This window comes from Scleropages formosus, chromosome 19, assembly GCF_900964775.1.
Source record: "Scleropages formosus chromosome 19, fSclFor1.1, whole genome shotgun sequence".
NCBI lineage: Eukaryota > Metazoa > Chordata > Actinopteri > Osteoglossiformes > Osteoglossidae > Scleropages > Scleropages formosus.
The window spans coordinates 7,675,369-7,697,924 of NC_041824.1; the positions used below are offsets into that span (position 1 = coordinate 7,675,369).

A 22,556-nucleotide genomic window follows, 5' to 3' on the forward strand; every position below is an offset into this window, starting at 1 on the left:
GCTGTTTTTGTGAGATATCCTGCAAGAACCTTCGTGGTGTATGTCTAGCATGTCGCTACAGAGTTCAATGTATCGTGACCACTTACAAATCCAAAAATTGATTGAAACCCCCCTTACAATATCTCAAAGTAAAGTTGATTATCTGTAGATTCACATTAAATTAATTTTTTTTAGTTGTTGTATACTACATTTTTGAATTTTTTTGGAATATGCTTGTAGTTTAGGTCCAGCAGGTAGCTATAGAGTGTAACGTCTTGTATCCTCAGTCATACCTAAGAACTGCTTCAAATCCCACATTCCGTCCATCCAAACCGCTCGCCCCATACGGGGCACGGGGAACCGGAGCCCGACCCGGCACACAGGGCGTAAGGCCGGAGGGGGAGGGGACGCACCCAGGACGGGGCGCCAGTCCGTCGCAAGGCACCCCAAGCGGGACTCGAACCCCAGACCCACCGAAGAGCAGGACCCAGACCAACCCACTGCGCCACCGCACCCCCCCCTTAAACCCCACATTCACATCTCTCTGATTTCAAATCTCTCTAAATTCTAAACTCTCTAAATTAAGGTAATACTTTGTAGCTGTAGTAAAGCTCAATAAAGCTCAGTAACGTCCCTGCTATTAAGTGTTATGTCCTTAGTGCCCCCCCTCCCCCCAACCCCAAAAGACCCACATCAGTGTGAAGGTGGACTATACGAGCACATTAAAGTCCCCACATTTCTCTCACAGAAGCGCTTTCATGAAACATGCATGAGTTTTCTTTCTGGGGAACAGCAGCATCGGGACAGAGGACCCATGTTTGGCAGATTTTTTTTTTTTTTGTGCGTCTTTCTCAGTCCCCAAAATAACCAGGCCTTTTTCAGAATATTTGAGCAGTCAAACGGTGAACTTTACTTCCCGCTGGAGGTAATGTGGTTCGCCGTTCTTTTTCACGACTTGCATAAGGAGCCTGTTTGTTGTATATTTTTTCTGGACTTAAGCCAATACTGACAATACATTGGAATAATGTGAGGCATTCAAAGATGTTATCAAGTACCTCAAGTTGTAGGTGGCTCTGTTAAAGAGAAAAGTAAATAAAGCTGAGACCAGTTACTGTGTTCCATACTGCCTCCAGAGGGTAATGATGTCCATCCTTCGGTGGCGGACCGATAAAAACTTTGCCCGGTTGATGGTTGCGGACGGTTCCCATTTGACAATTCTTTTCTCCTGCTTCGGGTTTACATTGACAGCCGGAATACGTACCTTACCTTTTTTTCAGCATGACAACAAGTACAGTCAAGTGTTGAAGGTTTTCGGCTGAAGTTGGGGTCTGTCATCACTTAGTCTGCAACTGACATTGCGCTGCATGCCTACGCGAGGTTTCGGTGTGTTAAAATGTGCACTCGAGGAAACGCGGGACTGTATCCCGAACATTGTTTTGGTCCTCTTCAGCTTTACTTGAAATATGCTTGGAGTGACTTAATGCTTTTTCGTAACTTAGTATCAAGATGTGTTAATAACAAGATGTCTTACAGGGACAGTTTGTTGCAATACATAAACTCTGAACACACTGTTTACCATGCTGTTTAAGGCCACAGACTGCACTCAACACTGGTTGGTTTTGCTCTGCAACAGGTGGCAATTTTGCCGTTTTCTGAAGAAGCTGCTTCTATCAGTTTTTTCAAGCTGAATACTTTAGGAATGAACTGAACTAAAATATCGTTGTCTGCTGTAGAGACCGGCTGGCAGAAAGCATATCCGTTAATCCAGACTTAATATTTTTGACCCTGCTGCTGGGAATTTGTTAATTTGTCAGTGAGAGCTTTAGAAGGAGATGTTCTTTGCTAGTCTTGCACACCATTTATCCGTTCACATTTGGCAGGCCTGAAAACCTTTCCGTGGTGCTCATGTTAAATAAAACTTTTTGCGACTTTATTATGGATTGTCATCACTCAGAGTTGTTCCTGCAAGGTACTGATTGACTTGAGCTTCAAACGCATAATTCTGACTGGCACTGTGAGACGTATTAATCCAGAGCAGGTCTCGAACCTCCAATCGCTTGTGTGTCTCGGCAATGCCGTCAGATATAGGTGATCCACTTTGCACGTTCTCTCAGTCCCGACGGCGTCAGGATTAGGGCCATCGCGTCTTTGCCACATCGTTCTTGGCTGTCCATCTTCATCACCAAACAGAATGGGACAGCGCACTTCGGTTCAGCATCCTAATAAGTTCTGCAAGTATTTCTGCGAGCCGTACTTTGGTTTATCTCGTTTGCCGTGCTTTTCATTTAGGCTGGAATTACAAGTTTCACGGATTGGGATTACCCCTGTTCACGATGAGCCTCTGCTAAAGCTATTACTCACTGTCTTGTATGGGCGGATTTACCGTGTTCAAGTGCTACCGTTGTCTCAGACTGTTAGTGGTGACGCGGTGACGCTCGACCCCGTGCGGCATCCCGCATGCGATGGGGCGCGCCCTCACTGGCAGCACGATTTAACAAGGAAGGTGATGTGCTGTCAGACTCCATCTTCTTGGCCGCCAGAGCAAGAGCAGATCAAAGATCGGAAACATGAAAGGCGCGGTTGAGGTTCTCCTCACTCGCACAGCACTGGAAGCATCTGTCGGGCTGCGGGTGAGATATGGATGAGCCCAGGAAAGGGTGCGAGGGACCTCCCTCTAGGTCCTGCCACTGCCAAGGGAGCACTTCACTGCGAAAGAAGGGAGGGGGTCGGGGGCACGAAACTCCACCTGGGACGTGGCGGATTTCAGCACAGGGAGCCGTCAACTATTGCGGTGGAAAAAAGAGCCTCTGAGAGCTTCTGACCTTTAAAAGTTATCGCACCACACTTCTCTGCACAGACAAATGTAGCTCAGGTACGAATTGTGGCACTTTCTCACTGCTGCCTTATCTGCCCTCTGTGTGCGAGGCGTTTTGGAACTCTTAACTAACCTCACGCCCTGCCCTTCTGGGATAGACTCTGGACCACCACAACCCTGACTTGGACAAGTGAGTGTGTGACGCCCACCGCTTGTGGATCAATGAAACGTGTACAGCTTCCTGCAGATAAGCGTGTTGACTGTTGGTAAACTGAAAGTGAACAGATATTTTGAATGTTAATCTTTCTTTTGGTGTAGGTAGCCAGTGCTGGGACAGTCCAGTCAGGCCATGAATGAACAAATGAACAAATGAATGAATGAAACTAATCTGGGAGAGGATTTACATTTTTTTTTTTTTTTTTTTACAATGTATGTAGTTTAATATATATAGTATACACATGACACATTTGTATCGACGTATGAACCAGATAAGGAACTAAACACATAAGCAGAAAAATAAATGTTACCTAGTAAAGTAAATAAATGAACCATTTGCACTCCATAATGTGGGCAGCTCTACTTAGGGAACAGTGGGGGTCAGAGATTGCTCACGGGAGGGGCCCTTGGGGGCCTGGGGGTTGGGGTGGGGGCAGCTACAGGAAAGGGCGTGATCTGAAAATGCACTTTAGAGGACATGGCTGGTCTCGGCTGGAGGAGGCAGTTCCACGAGACGCGAATTGCCAAAGGCTGGAGCTGCGATGTTTGCATGTGGGGGTGGGTGGCTTCCAGGACACCATAAATATTGGATGGTGCCTAAATGCAGCTGCGTTGGATTGTGTAGCGCGAGGTGTGTGGGAAGGGCACTGAAAGCATCTCCAGTAAGTGGAACTGGAGTGAGACTGCGGCTGTCTCCACACATTAGCTCCAGGTACACGTGGACATTCGTGTCTCTTCTCCTATGAATACATCTTTTGACACTCATCCAATAACCAGACCTATTTTTTTGTCTTTTTGTCAAACTTTTTACTTCCAACAATGCATCCATTCATAATATAACTAGTGACTAGTGTATTGTTTGTATCAAAACCCTGGTTACTGTGTACAAATGCATCAATAGAACTGCTCCCGGCTATTTACAGAACTTAATCAACCGGTACACCCCAGCCAGGGCCCTTCGCTCATCTACTTCTGCTCGCTTGATGGTCCCTCGCACGAAAGGCAAACCTCAGAGGTTCTCGGTTCTGGGTCCGTTGTGATGGGATGACCTTCCCCTGTCACTCAGAACTGTGGAAACTCCAGCTTTTCAAGAAAGGTCTGAAAACCCACCTTTTCCAGATCCGCTTCGCCCAAGATCTCTCCAGCTCATTCACGGTGTAACTGTTCACGCATCGTAACTCCATAAGCACCCCAGATACAACCTTTATTCAGCCGCTACTCTGGCATTGTACTTGCTTATTTGTGTATCTTATAATATTAAAAAAAAAAATATTGGTGGGAAGGTATCGAGATTTGTCTATCATGTGTCTTATGCACCAACTCGAACGATGAACCTCGGTGCAGCAAGTGGTAGGGAAGAAACTAGGTTTGCTTGAGACTTTCATGTCTGCAGCTATGTTTCCTTCTCTCAATGTAATGCATACATTGTACATTTTGCTGAGATGTACGTCGCTTTGGCATCTGCTAAATGAATAAATGTAAATGTAAAATTGAAACTTTTTTCCTCTTTGTCCTGCTCTCAGACCTACAGTCGATGTACAGCGGTCAGAAACCGTCCAGATTAGTGAGATGACTCACTGGGGGGGAATTGCTGAAACAGTATGCGCGGACGCATTTGCACTGAACCGACCTTAATCGGAATTTGCTGAACATTAAAGGAGCTTCGAAGAGCCGTGGCGCTTGTGGCCCTGAAGCTCTCGTAATAAAAGAAAAGTCAAGTAAATTCCACTTCAAAGTGTGCGATTTTAATATAAAAAGGAACTTTTATTTTGTAGCGCAGTGGATGCCGATTGTTGAGCTGCAATATCCCAGTGAAACTCCGAGGCTCTATTCTCTCCTTCCGGAAGGGAGAACGATTAAACCCACAAGGAGAAGGTTTTCGCAGCGTTGCGTCTAAGGATCGGCAAACAGTTTCTCTGCCAATAAGTATGTCAGCTCTGCTGTGAAAACATGTCGGGGAGGCTATGTAATCTGCTCTAATTGTAGAAAACAAACGTGCGAACCTTCCGTGTAAATTATGCCACTGGCAAAATGCGCACACACACAAACACACATGAATAAAGACAAACTAAAGTTTGTAGTCAGACAAGCAAAAAATAAAAAATGCTTTTATCATTAAGTTGAAAGGAGCTCTCTCTGCATTTCCATGGAAGCACTTGTCCTCCGTTGATCTTCCAGTGCGATACTGTTTACTTCTCCAGCTTTGCCTCTAATAGGAGTGTGAACCGATGCACGTGACTGTGTTGTTTGACTCCACACGGTTTGCTCTCGCACCCGCAGGCTGAGATTTTACCCACGGTGCCTATTCTCCGATAGAAGTGGCCACTGATGTCCTTGTACCTGCGACACTGTGGCCGGTGTTGGTGTCCTCAGGACAAATGTCTTTCCTGACTTTGTGTCCCTTTTCACAGCTAGGTTTGTGATCTAAGGAGCAGCGACTTGTGGGTAAATATGAATTTGGCTTCTATCAGGAAGACGAGTAGGCAAGTCATCCAACGAACATCCTCAGCACACAAGGCCTGTTTTCGAACCCTCGATTTGAACCACCGCGTGTCGTGCCATAGATCACACAGAGTATCTGCGAAGTCCTACCTATTTGCACCTCCTTCTGCCATTTTTTAGCAGGACTAGGGCCGCGCTGCGTCCTCCGATCATCTCTGGACCCGGGTTTTATAGCTTTCATTGACTTGCCTCAGGAAACTTATTGTTTTTTTTCTATCTCTCTCCTAACCTGTCCACCTCTCCTCCCCTGCAGCTGGTGGCCGTGTACGAGGAGCAGGACCCGCACCACGGGGGCGATGGAACCAGCGCCAGCTCCACAGGCACACAGAGCCCCGAGATGTTTGGCAGCGAGCTCGGCTCCAGCAACGCGTCGTCCTTCCAGCCTTACCAGGCGACCAGTGAAATTGAGGTCACTCCCTCTGCTCTCCGCACCAGTAAGTCCAAACCCTTACTTTGTTTCCGAAAGCTGCCCGCAGACTCTCTCAGTACTTGCTGTATGTACCCAGCCTGTACCTCTTGGCATGCTTTGGATGGGCAGATAGCGCAGTGGTTAGAGCCGTTGCCTTCAGGTCATAAGGTCACGGGTTTGAATTTTACCTACTGCTGTAGTACCCTTCAGCAAGGTACTTATCGTAAATTGCTCCAGTAAAAATCACCCAGTTGTAAAAATGGGTAAATAATTGTAGGTACAGTAGGTTAACAGTATAAGTCACTATGTATAGAAGCATGAGCTCAATGAATAAATGTAAGGTGGATCCATTAAGGCCAAATATATTGTGATCTCTAAGTTTCATCTAAGGCAACAGTGATGTTGACCTTTTTTTTTTTAAATTTAAATTACTCAATTAAAAATGCCCCCTCATACTATTTTACCAATACCAGGCCTGCTAAAAGGACTCACTTTACAGATTGCTTAACTACATTTACATTTGTCCACAGATCGGCCTCATGGTTCCCTCTTTTCCTCAGCTTTTTCAGCAGAAGTACTGCTGTTTTAATTATTTATTAGTAATTATTTACATTAGTGGGGGGCGCGGTGGCGCAGTGGGTTGGACCAGGTCCTCCTCTCTGGTGGGTCTGGGGTTCGAGTCCCGCTTGGGGCGCCTTGCGGCGGACTGGCGTCCCGTCCTGGGTGTGTCCCCTCCCCCTCCGGCCTTACGCCCTGAGTTGCCGGGTAGGCTCCGGTTCCCCGGGACCCCGTATGGGACAAGCGGTTCAGAAAATGTATGTGTGTATTTACATCAGCATTTTTTAAATTTAGCAGATTCTTTTCTCCAAAGCCACTTACAGCTCACAAAAGTCAGAAATTAATTTTATTTGTCTATTTCAATTCTCAGAAATACCCTTTGTGTTCCAAGTTTATTTAGTTTACCTGGTGTCACTGTCTTTACATTCAGTTTACTTCTCAAATACCTTCAATCTGGAGCTTCATTTGATCTTTTCAGTCCACACTATCAGTTATCTTGATTTTTGGATTTTTTTTTTTTTTTTTTTTGGAAAATCCTTTATAGGGATGTTTTACCACTCTTACTGCTGACCGTAACCGTTTGCCTTTGGATCGTATTATGTATTTGAATGTATTTTCTGTTTTCTTAGTATGTTCTACAATATATATTTCCAGTCTGATATTGTCAAGACCTCTGTTTTCAATAAAAAGATGCCACCCCAATTCCTTTTAGCAACAAGTGCTCTGCTCAAAAGCCATGCACCAGACATGGTTGTGGTTTCCTTGAACCGCTTCTGTAGAAAAATGCCAGGTCTTTGGTACTGCTGACTGATGTCAAAAAAAAAAAAAAAAAAAAAACAGAACATCAGATCAAAACAGTTGCAGCCGAGCTGTTGACTCTGCCAGACCTCAGTGCGTGAGCAGTAAGTGGGGTAAATTATCAACGGACACTTGGGATGACCGTGAGATAGCTGGACCTGCCTTCATCTCCTCTTTGTTTTCGTTTGCTCTGCTGTTCTCGCCCAACGGAACGAGAATGCCAGAGTACAACGTGCGGACAGCCGCAGAAATGGCAGAAAAATTTCATATCGGCACGTCGCATTGTGACAGTGCTTACTCAAACTTTTCATAACTTAGTATATGGTGCTCCCTTAAGGCAGGTTCTGAAAATGTAAGGTGCCTAGAGCATGGAGAGAAAGCGAAGAGAGTGTGTCTGGAAAACGATATCTACAAAAACACACACGGACATGAACATTCCTCCGAGGGAGGTTAAAAAAAAAAAAAAAAATGCTAAGTTTTGTAAGTACCTGGTGATTGGTGGGTGGTGGTGTGAAGGAATTAGGTACATCCAGTATGAGCGTTGTCAGAAGGAACCAGGTTTTACCTCTGTGTTGGAGTATTTTGCTTCTTCATGCTGACAGTCGCACCGCTTTGCATATGAAAGGAGCACTTTTTGTAAACCTCTGTTCCCAATTTGATGGCTGTTATGATAAGATATAATTGAAGACCAGACCTCCAGAATGTCTTAAACGTGCTCTTGATAGCTTCACACCAATGCCTTTTATGTGTAAATGAACATTCTTTTGTGTCGCCAGTGCACTTTATAGCACGATGAGCTGGGCATCAAGTGCTCAGAGGTACAGGAGGGTGACTTACGACCACATGGTTGCAGCTTCCAGCTTCTGGATTGATGGATTGGGACAATAAAATTCAATGTGTTATCTAGGACTTAAATGTCTATTAAGTAAGTGTGATGAATACATTGTGAACCTTATAATTGTACTGTGCAGCTATAAAACTATACACTGTCATTTATGGTGGGAATGTTCTTTTTTTTTTTTTTTTTAAAGCAGTCGGATAGACCCATCGCCCAGTTAACATGATATGTGGTTAATGACAGAGCACTTAACAACCGTGCCGTTTTCGTACCGTGTTCACTAATGCTCACTTTTGGATCATGTTCCTAAGTGCTTTGTTGTTAATGTTCCGATCTGCAGCCAAACCTATACACCCAACCAGTTATATTGATTGCTTACATGTTGCTTACTTACACATACAATGAATATTAAGGTTTATTAATAACTTGCAAATAACGACCTACGATGGACATTATAATTCATATATATAATTTTTAATGAGCACGGCTTTCCAGCAAAATAAATATACATGTGTGTGTTGAGTGTAGGTGTAGAGCTGCTGCCTTTGCTCCCAAGGGTTGCAGATTTGAATACCACCTCCAGCTGTAGTACTGTTGAGCAAGTTTCAAGTTCAAGTTTGTCATAGATACAGTACCATGTACATGTATCATGAAATTCTTCCCGAATGCTTCTCCACAGACCATGGACAAGGACAGAGACAATAGAAATACTGCACAAACAAAACAGTGACAATGACAGTGAATAGTGCAACAGCAATAGCAATAAATAATGGTAACAGTAGTAACAGTAATACCAGCTGACAGCCAGAGAATTCAGAACAAGAGAATGAGAATAAGAATGCTTAAAGTCACAGTGTAATTTACCAATGTGCTTGGGTGGAGCGGTCCAACTCTAGTTACTAAGGGTGGCACATTGGTTAGTGTTATATATTCTTACAGCAGTGGGGTAAAAGCTGTTCCTGTACCTAGCTGTGCGGGTTCGAATCGACCTGAGCCGTTCTGCAGATGGCAGAGAAGAGAAGAGAAAAGTGCCCGTGCGGGGTGACTATGATCTCTCATGATGCGCATCGTCTTTCTGATGCAGCGTGAGGTGTAGGTGTCCTGGACTGCTGGTAGCTGTGTGCCGATGATTTCCTGAGCTGTTTTGACCACCCTCTGTAGGGCTTTCTTGTCCTGTATGGAGCAGCTGCCACCCCAGAATGTAATACATCCTGTGAGGGCGGACTCCACAGCACACCTGTAGAAAGTGGCGAGGACTGTAGTGGACATCCGGGCTTTCTTCAGACGCCTGAGGAAGTGGAGACGACGGTGGGCCTTTTTGATGGTTAATGCTGTGTGCTCAGTCCATGTGAGTTTGTCAGTGAGGGTGACCTCTAGGAATTTGAAGCTGTTGACCCTCTCTACAATGTTCCCTCCTATAGAGATGGGTGCGTGAGCTGTCTCCTGTTTCCTGAAGTCAATCACCAGCTCCTTAGTTTTACTGATATTGAGAGACAGGTTTTTGTCCTGGCACATTATGGCTTATGGCACACTATGGTACTTATTCTGTTATTCTAGTTGCTGCAGTGAAATTACCCAGCTGTATAAATGGGTAAATAACTGTAAGTAGCTTAACACTGTAAGTCACTTTGGAGACAAGTGTCAGCTAAGTGAAGTGTTCTTTATATTTTATGCTGTCTGGTGTACTTTCTCATCATATGACGACATATGCAAAGGTCAGGAACTATTAGCTTGCCGGGCATGTTGTGTCCGGGGAGTGACCGCGTGCGAGGCAGTACGGGGAGGTCTTGCCGACTGTTTTGTTCAAAACACAAGAAAATGCACCGAAACACAAGGAAACGCAAAACAATATCAAGGTCAGTCTGAGCTCAGCTGCCACGCCAACTCCTGCCTTTCCTCCATCCCTTAAACACTGAGACGGTTGGATCGGCTGCAGCCGCTATTCCGGGGGGTTGGCGTGGCAGCACTTCTCGGAGCCACAAATATTATAAGTTTTTCTTGAATGTGATTTGCAGTTCTGGTGCTTATTTATTATGCATAATGTGTTGTTTGGACAAATTCATATAAACATAATTCTATATATCCAGTTCCTGGCAGTTTAACTGAGATGGTGCCGGTGTTTGGACCTTATGGGACAGGGCATGTCCCCCAATTTCACTTATCAGTAGCACTTTGTTCCTGAAATCTCACGTTAACCGAACAGAGGCTATAATGGTTGTGTTTTTTTTTTTTTTTTTTTTTTTTTTTTTTTTTAAATTTTAAAATGGATCAGAATGCATTCCCACGACACTGTTTGGTACCATACACTGTCCAAATTGACATAAAATTTCTCTATTCATCACTTCCTCCATTTAAATTCTATTTTTTTGATAAATAAATAAATAATAGAAATCATCATGCCAGTACGAAAATATCAACAATAAAAACAAATTAAACCTATAAGACGAACTTATATGGAACCTCAATCTCTAATTTCTAGTATTTAGTAAATAGTGACGAATGATTTGTGTGAGTGTGTGTGAGATCATGATGGTATAAACAGTGTTCCTCTTGGCTTCCCGTGTCACCCATTTGCACCCTCTCCAAAACAGAGACGGAAGAGCAGAGCGGGGCGTTCTGCACCAATGTCAAGTCTTGCACTTTGCTCCTATGGCCACGGGTAATCAGTGTCTGTGTCTGAGTTGAAAACGAGGATTATTTGTGATGGATGGAAGAGGTGGTGGGGTGATGCCGATTTGCCCCTTGTCCACAAGCGGTGGGAATGAACATATTAGGGGTGGCCGAGGCAGAAATCAGAAATCAAATTGCGCCGACATTACCTTTTAAGTTTGTGCTCCGAAGCGTAGTATTATGTATATCTGGAATAATGGTCTCTAGAATTTTATTGATTGTTTTTTTCACTCATCCTGGGAGCATTTTATATTCTCATATTACCCCGTGCCGAGGAGGTCAGGCAACTAATAATTGGAGTGGGGATGAGATGTAAATTTTTTTATAATGATTGTAATTTGGTTCTGATTACATGGATTGGGACCCATTTTAGTTTCTGAACATGAAAGTGCATAATCCTTTGAAAGAAATGATAAACTAAATTACATTACTCAGATTTTAATGATGTTTTTGAAGTGCATGGAGGCTGCAATTCAACAATCTAAAGTTGCAGAAGGAACGAGTAAGAATAATGCAAAGGGGCCTGGAAAGCGTCGTCCTGCCTGCAGGTGTGAACTCGTACATAGGGAGCTTGGTATTACTTGGGAGAACCGAGTTACTGCAATTTGGACTTGAGAACAATGTGACAGTTGGTGCTGTTGTAACATTCAACAGTTTTCTTTGAATGTTACACTTAACACCAAGGTCGTTGTCTTGAATTGCACCGAATTTGGATTAATCCTTTTCTGGGTGTTTGTGGGACTCTTGGATGTTGGTACACAATGCCAGACATCCAGAACGGTCCCGTCTCTCAGAAACCCCTCCTCCTCGTTCTTGCACCAGCAGCTGCCAGACTATTGACCCACCTAATGAAATGGCGTGCTCCCCTGCAGCGACACCCGTCCCCTCCTTCCCCTTCTCAGCCCTGCCTTGTCAGGGACTTGATAGCAGATTGGGGCGCTGATGTGTTGGTCAATTTAGGCCTGATAGGAGAAGCCCAGTCATTCAGGAAGGCTCCCTGCATCGTGACGCTCTCTGATGGGTGCCCTCGTGGAGCGGAGTTCACTCCCTGGGGTTTGGTCCTTGTGGAAGCGCATCAAGCAGCATGTAGAAAATCAGCAATCGCAGCCTGCTGCACCGCTCCTTTCCTCGTATCGGACCACCGCGGTAACCCCTCAGCAGAGTGAACGTTAAGTGATTGCTTGCTGGACATTTTCAGTAATCTGTAACGTGTCGTTGCCCAATTTAGTGGTGCATTTATCTTTATTGTTCTCTCCAAAACAGCCTACAATGATAAGCTCCTTGAAACCATTGACACATTTCTATATTTGGGTAATTTTTATACGGTCAGTTCTGGGTAAACATGTTGCACAAGGGTACTGCAGCAGAAGGTGGGTTTCAAACCTGGGTCCTGGAGGCACCTGCTGTAACTTCAACACCACCCGTGTCTTCATTCTATTAGTCAGGCAAAGCGATCAGCTAGCTAGACCTGCTCGAAAACATGCCGTTTTTCAAAGTTTTCGTTCGTTTAATTTATTCGTTTGTTCGTCCATCCATCCATCCATCCAATTCATTATTGTTTATTTTATAATTTGCTTTTTATCTTTCTTGCTATAATCGTTTGTTCATTCGTGTGAACCAATTCATCCCTCTGAGTCTTTGTTAACTTTATTTTTTAATTCACTGATGCTGTTGAACGAAACTATGATTAGATTGTGTGTTGGTCAGCTTTGCTGATTATAAGGATTGGTGTTTTTACTTATTTTTTAATTATTAAACAAACTTTTTTTTGCTTCTGCTCTCAGTCCCCATACAGGGGCTCCGCTGGCCACCTCTGGAAGGACTGTTATCAAACAAGGACAGTTATCAAACAAGTGTGGCTTTCTTCTGCAGACAAGCAGAGATAATGTGGGATCCTTCCCTGCATTACCTCCTCTTGTTGTTGGCAAAGCCACTCCTTGGATTCTTGCTCACTAAGCACGGTAATGATAGAGGAAGAGCGCGGTATCGGAAGAATCAGTGAGAGTTGATAGCGTGCGCTCCATTGTGTTCCTTTCTTCGATTGCCTCCTTTGTCACAAAGAGTGCCTTACCGCAGGTCCTTCAGGTTCACTGGCGTAGTAGCTTCCCTCATTTTACCAGGCACGAATTTCCGGGGGACGTTAAGCGATTTGTAAGTTTATTGGGTAAACCTTCTTTTCGTCGGGCCTCTTAAATGAATTGTCTTTAAGGAAATTAGTGAAGGGCTGTGGGCGAGGGGCCTGTTCTGTGTTAAGTGGTACTTTGCGCATGGCATTCGCACTCCTAATGATTCCAGCTGTCAGTCGTAACCCGGTAAAACTAAATATTGTTTCTATCTAAACCTTGCGGTGGTTAATTACTTGATCCGTTGACACCATTAGATGTATAAGAGACTGGATTTAGTGAAGCCTGTTTGGCAGAGTGGGCCGTAGGTCAAAGTGTTACCAACAGGATGTAGGTGTAAAGATGTGGTCAGAGCGGCGTATTTGGGTTCTAATGTCCCACGCATGGTACCAACTGTCACATCTTTCACGTCCCACACACTCCAAGGACAAACACCGCCGTGATTGAGAGAACCGGCAGGCTGTCCCCACCCCCCAGCACCCTTTCCATTGGTGAGAGAGGAGGACCACGGGGTAACACCTGTAACCCTGGTGTGAGCGTGGCTTTGGTCAGTATTGGTCCAGATCTCCTTTGTGTGTGTTATTTATTTATCTATCCATATTCCCAACTGTGATCCTGGGAAATTCAACTTGATTCAATAGTCTGGTCATGTTTAAATTTTTATTTTTTTTTTTTTACTCTATTCTACTGGCAGGTCTTAAGAGAATTAGCTTTTGATGTTTATTTTAATGACCCCATTCTATAAGTAGGGTTTCTTTTATTTCTCACTGGTTTGCACACAGTGGTGTGTGTGTGTGTGTGTGTGTGTGTGTATTGCGCATATGCCCTATTTGAGAAGTAAAAATGTTTTCACTGTCATCCTCTTATCTTGTTTTTCTTGAAGCAAGCAAAGCCTTTTCTTCCTTTGTCACACTGTCAAATTGTTTTAATGTAAGGATGCCATTTGCCTTTTTATCTCTCTTCATTTTTGTGCCCTATTTCATTCTGTATTAATTTTTTAAAAACAGTATATTAAAGGAGTCTGCTTTAGTAATGTAAGACAAAAATAAATAAAACACAGAGGCGGTTGTGTCAGATTAAAATGGAACATTGAATTCAGTATTTGGTATGTAATGACTTGGAGTAAAGGAAAATTATACATAAAGGTCATATTTTCGTGTGCCTTTTTCCTTTCTCGTGATGAAACAACTTTGTACCATCAAAACAATGTCAGCATGTCCTCAGAATACAGAAAGCCGAAATGTTTCAGCCTCGGAGTCAGACGCACTGCGGAATCCTTTCATGTCTTGGGCTGCATGGATGCAATGGAAAAAGAGTTTGTTTATTTATTTATTTTTGTCATCATTTTTGATATGATGACAGGGGAGAGAAGAAGTGACACTGTTGACCCGACTTTCCCCTCGTACGTCCGCTCCTTTCTCGCTCCAGGATCTGGTTTGATCTCATTCCCCCCCCACCAACTTTGCCCCAGCCCCGCTGTTCCCATTTCTCCGTTCGGGGGTGGAGGCTTTGCTGTAATTGGGGATTACTTTGTTCCGACCTTTCATTATCTTAAAACGAGTTCTGATTAGATTGTTCCAGCCTGCCTTATTTCCCATTTGGCTCTGTCCTGATAGGCCCTGTTGGACGTTACACTCTCCACAAGCACTCCAAGCCGCTCTGCTTGTTTGCTCCCTTGTCTGAAGTTAATATAGTGGTTGAAAATCCCATTAAAATGACTTATTAGCTTTTATTTTGAGGAGCATGGGGTGTTGAGTAGGGATGGCTCTATCGCTCATCCTTTCATCTCCCTTCTTTCTTGATTATCTATGATGTGCAGTTGAAATGGAGTCAAAGCCAAGATGGCTTCCTCATCTCCAGCAGGCGTTCTCGCAATTTCTGCGATGACCTTTTGTTTTAATAGCCTCGCCTTAATAAACTGCATTAGCGCTCATGTAGAATGGAGCCACAGGGACTCGGTGTCGACTGCATCGAGATTACAGTCGAGATTGTACTATAAATCCTTCCGTCGAGTTCCGCCTTTGTTCCGGACCAACGGGGACCGCGTTCTCCTGTCGAGCTTCTTGTGCTTCTGCTACATTTATATTAATTCATTTAGCAGGTGCTTTTCCGCAAAGCGACACACAACTCTCAGTAAACAAAAGTGCATTCTGCAGCAGTCGAAGAGTTACAGATGCATTCACGACATGTTAGTTTGTCCAGTGTAACGGTTTTTGCTGGTGCACGTTACACTTGTTAATGCATGTGGTATTGGTGGAAAATACAGAAATGATCGTGACAGATGGTATGAGCCAAGTTTAAGGAGCTATGAGGAGATGTGCGGAGAAGTGATTCGGAAACAGATGTGTTTGTTGAAAGGGATTCAGCACCTTGGAGGGACAGAGGGAGCTCACTTTGAATTTAGGGACTTTCAGTTTTGGACCCCTTGTGAGTGGGACTGCTAAGTGGCCAGAGACAGAGGAGGTTCATCGGTCTGTTTGGGATGTATTGAGCAATCAGGTCCTCTAGGTATCGAGATGCTGACCTTTTGACCGACTTTGACCTTTGAAGGCAGCTACAGGAAGTTGGCGGATGGAGGAGACCATGGAAATGCACTGGTAGCTCAAATTCAACTCCAACTGCAGTGTTTTCAGTGCTTCTACTGCGGGGCCTTGCTTTCTTTTTTAATTGGTAGTAAATTCCACCCAAACATTTTTTCTACTCGCATATCCTGGAGATGGCTACTGCTATCCGATACCTGGCTGCCAGCCCTCTTAACTCCTCTTACCTGAGTATCGACAGGGGACATTGGGTGTGCGAACTTGTGTTTTCTTGTCGCTGAGCACTTTGCTCAGTTCCACACTGACGTGTCACAGGCAAGCACCTTTCACCAAGAAAGTCCATCTTCTAGGATTCTGGCAGGGCCGTCCTGAGTCACGCAGCTTTATGGAGTCAACACACCAGCACAGACCATGTGATGATTCTGTGTTGTCCTGGGTAAAAAAAAAATAAATAAATAAAATAAATGGCTTGGATGGAATTGACTTTCTTTAGCTCTAGAAAAGAGTAAAGGCAGTTTGTTTCTTGGCACAAGAGACAAGCTTCAATCTCGGAAAATATTATAGTTGATCTTTTTTATATGGCAGCAATGAATGCAATTAAGAAGCCAAACACAAACGAATCTGATAGTGTTCAAGGTTTAAACGGGATTGCTTGTATTTCCGTTGCTAAGAAACCAACACCTCTCGTGCATTTCAGTCAAGTATGAAACCCAAGGTGGTGCACGTACTTAATTCACAAAGGTTTTACACTTAACTGTGGTGTCATATTTATGTCGAGGTTTTTCCTCAGTTGCTTTTTCTTAGTCTGCAGGAGCTCTGGAACAGCTTCTCAAAGTTTGTGTCAACTTGTTCATCCACCGTCGTATTTCCCCTTCTGCCGCAGCAATACATTCCGCCTCATGACTCGGCCTTCTTTTCGCAGCCACTTCCTCTGTCCCTCTTGGAAACCGCCGTGCGTTCGTTACACACTTGGGTTTTTATGCGCAGTAACAGCACGTCCATCTTGTTAAGAGTTTGGGCTTGACAGCGAAGCTGTTTTTCAGCAGGCTTTCAGTGCTCTGCTTGGGCTTTCCATTTTGGTCGAGGAACCTGGCGATTTTCACGCTACGCTCGCTTCTTGAAGTGACGAACGTGTGTGTGTGTCTCTGGGAAGGTGAGACTCGGTACCCCGGCGACTTTTCTAAGATGCAACTACAGCCTGTTAGAGCATGCTGAGTGTGGGTGTGGACCTTAACTTCCCATCACTGTCGGGATCTGAACTCGGATCGTAACTCGCATCCTTCCTGAGCCCAACCGCTGCATCGCATTCAGTAAAAGCGTAACGATGCAGACGTTCTTTGATTAATTCATAGGTTAGGGTCTGTACAGAAAGCATCACATTAAAGTACATTTACATTTATTCTTTTAAATGACTCTTTTCTCCAAAGCAGCTTAAAATGTTAATGTTACAGTTATTAGCGTTATAAAATTACAATTATTTACCTATTTATACAGCTGGGTAATTTTCCTGGAGCATTTTTTTTTGGGTAAGTACCTTCCTTGAGGCTGCTGGAGGTGGGGATAAAACGCGTGACCTTTGGATATGAAGGCAGCAGCTCTAACCACTATGCTACCAGCTGTCCCAAATTATTTTGAGTAAAGAATTTACTGTGAAAATGATCGAGTGGTACGATGCAGGGTCTCTGTTTCTCCATCCGTTAGATGCGAGGCACGGAACAAACCGTGGAAAAAATGCAATTAGTGAATAAACCGAGAGATGTTGGCAACTTCAAAAATGGGTAACTCAAGTATTTGTACCCTGAGGTACCGGTGTACTCACTTCTCTCTGTTTGTGTCTCTGTATGCTGAGCTGCTGCTTTCAAAATTATGAAAATAAATAAAATAAACTTTTGTATTTGACATAATCCACTGTTCGAGGGAAAAGAATTGGACGTAAATATGATGCTGCTCATACAAAGCTCCCCTGAAAACCACTTTTCTGGAAATGGTTAAGAAACCACACATGGGCTCTTCTGCCCCCCTCCATTACGGCGGGTGTTTTGATTTGCGAGTCTGTCTTCGTCTTGCTCTCTTTCCAGCTTTTGGATTGACCCCTATTTCCTCAGGATGTGTTTGCTCGGTGCCGTAAAATTTGCATATTTACACATGGCCAATCCGACCGTGGTCCTGGTACTGATAGCTTTAATCAGCCAGTTCAATAGCCAATTTTGGTCTGGGCCGCAGACAACGAGAGGCTTCTATCATTCTTCCTGCAGGAGTGCTTTCATCCCCTGGAGATTAGCGCGGAAATATTTTGCGGAGTAAATATTGAAAGTCGCAAAAAGTCGGAAATTAGTTTTGGTTTTGACGTCCTCCTTTTGGTGTGGAAAAGAAAGCGCTGAAAGAGCCAGGATTAGTGGGCCGGCTTCTCGAGGTAATCTATATTATGTGTGCGCGATACTGACTCACGCGACTCTCGTATCGTGCGATGAAAATATTATCTACGCATGGTGGCTGCCTCCGCCAGCAGTGACATTTCCCAGTTAAAGAAGATATTTATAGTGGCGTCAGAAATGGCTGTGTTTATCTGAGCTGCAACCTGGCAGCTCGCTCTGCTGAATGTGCAGCACTGCCAGCAGAGCCACTTGATACCTCCCTCACCCTTCAACACACACACTCCCACTTAGACTCCAGCCTTTGTTTCCCACACTTTTAACTGCGAGAGCATTTCCTGGGCTCTGTCACTAAATGTGACTTAATTTCTGATGTTGTTCTTCTAGCAAGCCAGGCATCCAATTGGGAAAGACGTTTGTTTCCTTTAATATTTATCTGGTTATGACAGTAAGTAATTACATTTGCATTTGTTTAGCGGACACTTTCCTCCGAGGCGACGTACAACTCGGAAGTAAAGAAGAGTGCTTTTCGCTAAGAGAGGAACATATATGGACATGTGGCTGCAGTACGCTCGCTTAGTCCAATACCACATCTTCCCCAGCACATGTTACAAGCGTAGCTGCATGTCGAATTGGTACGGATACATCTGTCTATTGACAATGGTGTCCGAGTGTTACCCCGACTGGGGACACGTCAAAGTCAACGTTATTGTCATTCCACCTATAGGTGAGTTGCACATATAGGGGGACGAAATTTCATTTCCCTTTGGATCTCTGTGCCACATTGAAAATATAGTGCAATGTGTTACAAATGAGATAAGTGCAAATAGGACAGTGTGGTAAACAGGACAGTCTGGCAACTATATACACAGTATATAATATACACAGACAATATGAATAATGCTAAAAAGATTTGCATTTCATGTCGGCTACGAAGAAAACTATGCAGGGCTGCAGATTATGTGCTTCTCATCTTTTTGCAGCGCTTTGTTACCCCTTTCTGTTTACACGCTTTGTTCCAGACACCAGAGCAGGACTTGGGAGCGCCCGGCAGGTGCGCACTTTTGTTGCGGCTTCGCAGGACCCGCCGTTGTCCGAGAAGAGCGTCACTGGTGACTTTATTGCTGCGCTGGACAGACGTCTGCGGGAGACCTGAGCGTAACGTCCCGGAGCTGGGACAGCCGGTTCCTCGAGTTGAGCGTTTGTGGCGAGCTCTCCGCGGAGATAGCATCGGATTTGTTGCTCGACCCGGTGGTGCCGTGCAGCAGAGTCGTCCCGCTCTGCTCCCATCCTCCCCCTGCTCAATCTCCTGTCATCGCTCGCTCAACTTGAGCCGCTCCCCCCAACTCACTCCCCCAGCAGCCATGCTCCGTTGCCCCCGGCGAGTGTTTGGCCACGTTCGCTTCACCCTGAATAATGCAGCTCCCGTCATCCTTTCTTCTGAGTGCCTTTCCATTTTTCTTCTCAAGTTTTATGTTTTAGGGCTCAAGGGCTGTTTGTGTTATGTTGTACCTCTTCAGTTTATAAAAACCATGCAAAATTCTTAGAATTAAAACCCCTGAAAATAGGGCAGCTTTCAAAAAGTCTTCAATGCTCATTTTATTCACCTTATTCCCTCACAGCTCTTCTTGAGGTTTCAGATATTTTCCTCCATTGCCTGTATTTTCTCAGCAGTTTTTGGCCCCAACAAAACTAAATAGTGAAGCAGGCTTTTTCCTTGTTGTTCCGAAATTGATTTTATGAATAATGCTGGGTTACAGCAACATTGGAACAGCTCAGTGAGAAACTGGAAATACATGCTCACACTTCAAACAAAGAGCGAAAAGTTGCAGTATATTCCACTTGTGATCATGTGGCACGATCACATAAATTCCAGAAAGGTGTCCAGAAAATCCAGAATTCTTTTAAGTTTTCTTGCAGATCAGGAGAAAGTTGCTCTTTGCTCATCCATATATTTACAGAAGGAACTACAGTTGTCAACCATAACATGAAAATAAGTGAAGCAGAGACCACTGTTGCCTTTTTTATTTAGGAGACTCTTCCATACAGTTAAAGCAGCACAATTTAAGATGTAGCCCTTCTTAACATATGTGTCATAGACTCAGTGTTGCTTATATGCAGTGAATAGAAGCCAGTTATTCTCTAAGAGGTGATTTAAGTTTGTTTATTTAGCAGACGCTTTTCTCCAAAGTAACTTCCAGTGAACTCTATGTAGTGTCATCAGCCCACCCACCTTATTCACCGCGGTGACTTACACCGCTAGATACACTACTTACACTGGGTCACTCATCCATACATCAGCAGAACACACTCTCTCTGTTACTCACACACTATGGGTGACTTACAGGCACCAGTCCACCTGAACAGCATGTCTTTGAACTGTGGGAGGAAACAAGAGCACCCGGACAAAACCCACACAGAGACAGGGAGAACATGCAAATTCCACACAGAGTGAGCGCGGCGCGAACCCGAGTCCTCTCGCACCACCCAGGCGCTGTGAGACAGCAGAGCTATTTCCTGTGGCACCCTTGGGTAACGTCTGTCCGCTGGGCTCACCAGTGGTGTAAGGAAGCGAATGGATGCGTCCCCATAGATGCCTTCTTCCAGCCATTGTCCATACGTTAATGCCGCAGCCTGTCTCAGTTACATTCGGCCGGCAGGCGGTGAGGACTGGTAACGGACTCGGAGGACAGAGCCCATCTTCCGTCACGTGAAATGATTGAGAACCAGCAGCAATAAATGAGAAAGTCGATCTGAAGTTGCAGGTACATTATCCTGTGGAAAACCTCAAGGTTTATGTAGGGAATTACGCCATAAATGAGATTCCTCATTGGCCGTGATAAGGAACAGTGTTGGTGCCTGGAGATGAATAAAATTAACCGGATTTAAACCAGTTTATGTGCTGCCCGTACCCTGTATTTTACCTCAGGCTGCAATTATAGTTCCATATTTCTTCTTAATAGGTATTTTCTCTTGTCAGTTACCGGGACCGATTTGATACGCAGCTAACAAGTAAGCAGTTGTTTGAAGTTCGGGGATGGGTGACGGGTGCGGCGGCTGAGGCCGAAGGATGGATCTTGCGAGAAATTACCTTCCTTGGTGGATTTTGGAGTCTGGCGAAGGGGGTTCTGCTGCTGTCTTCTTGCTATAATCCCTGCCGCAGGGCAGGTTACACATTCATCTTGTTAGGAGCGCCCACCGCAGTTCTGATCGACGGGAGATCGATGGGCAGTGTGTCTTTAACGGCCGCCTCAGTTATTAAACGCTGGGCTGGCCAATTTCGGTGTCGCTGCTAATCCAATCGTGTATTAACTCCCCATTCTGGCTGAAGCAGGAAATTTTGTGGATGGAACACCTGAGATAATTTGTCCTTCATAAATGTTTAGTGGCACACCTCGACTTGGCGCTGTAAGCAGAATTAATGTCCAGCGAAGAATAAGAGCACGGTAAAAATCCCAAGCTGAATTCCTTCATTTGGACATAATTCTGTTTCAGACTTTCGTTATTTTGCAAAACTCTGCTGGAGCTGCTGAACAATGTTTTTTTGTTTTGGTTCCCTATCTGGGATTTGTTTGAGATACTGGAGCACTTTGTCAGGTTTGAACCGTAGCTGCCAAGGTGAGTCGTATCGCCCGGGCTTTAGACCACCTCAGCGGCGGGAGACCTTCGTGTCAACTCCAGGCTGGGAAACGATCCTCAAGTCTTCAGTGGAAGACTCATTTAAACTCATTTAAAAGCCATTTGTCAAAGTTGCGGGTTTGGTCAATATTGAAACATTGAACAGGACAATGGAGTGGCCTCATGTTGGTGAGTTTGAGGGCCATGTGTTTTGGATCATTGATGGCAGCATGGTCACAGGCCTGATGTATTCTCCTGGTATTCCCCTCATTCCATATTTGAAAAACAGTGGGCTTTTTAAAAGAGGAAAACAAACTTGTCACTAGAGCCCATCGCAGTGGTGACCCAGCACATCTGTTCTGTGTTTGAATGTTTTTCAGAGATTCTGCTTATTCTCATGTTCCCGCCACCCCAGCGCATTCCGGTCAGTTTATTCTTCTTGGGAAAATGAGTGCAGGCAGATCTGGCAGCCATGAAAGGACATCGGTCTTGTCTAGGTTCATGGGTGTATCCAAGGGCAACTGATGGCATAGTGGTTAGAGCTGCTGCATTCGGCCCCTAAGGTAGTTGGTTTGATTCCGACCTTCAGCTGTGATACCGTTGAGTACTTACCCTAAGTTGCTCAACTAAGATTACTCAGCTGAATAAATGGGTGAATATTTGTAAGTAGATTAACATATTAAATTGCTTTGGAGAAAAGTTGGTTAAATTAATCAATGTAACTGTTTTCAATTCAGTTTATTTTTATAGAGCGCCCTCCACAAACAGTGACACAGAGTGCTTTAACACAGGCATAAGGCAAGAAAAACAAATCGGATAACAAACAAAGACAGTTGATTTCCAACCATCACAATACAACGCTTTTATAGAGCTATGAGTATGCTTACTGGCCATGGAGGAAAGGGGCAAAAACTCCCAACTGAAAATCGAGGGAGAAAAAAAACATCTGGGCGTCCAAGGGCAAGTCACTGCCCACCCCTCGTGTACATTCTAGATTAAGCAACAATTCTAGGCCGGTTTACAAGTAATAATGATATTGCTGCTCTGTGGTAGCTTGATTCCCCAGCTCAGCATGGTATGTCTCGTCCATCGTGGAAGTTGGTCATCATCTTCAGTCA

At 44.5% G+C, this 22,556-nt stretch overlaps 1 protein-coding gene across 8 annotated transcripts in view; it reads left to right on the forward strand.

Annotated features, from left to right (window-relative positions):
• The window catches only part of pard3aa (par-3 family cell polarity regulator alpha, a), a 318,437-nt gene that overhangs the window by 107,731 nt on the left and 188,150 nt on the right, over window positions 1-22,556 (forward strand). For all 8 annotated transcript variants that reach the window (XM_029246101.1, XM_029246104.1, XM_029246099.1 and 5 more), the window contains exon 3: window positions 5,766-5,946. In XM_029246101.1, the coding sequence (XP_029101934.1) occupies window positions 5,766-5,946 (181 nt within the window). The remainder of the gene's footprint in view (window positions 1-5,765; window positions 5,947-22,556) is intronic.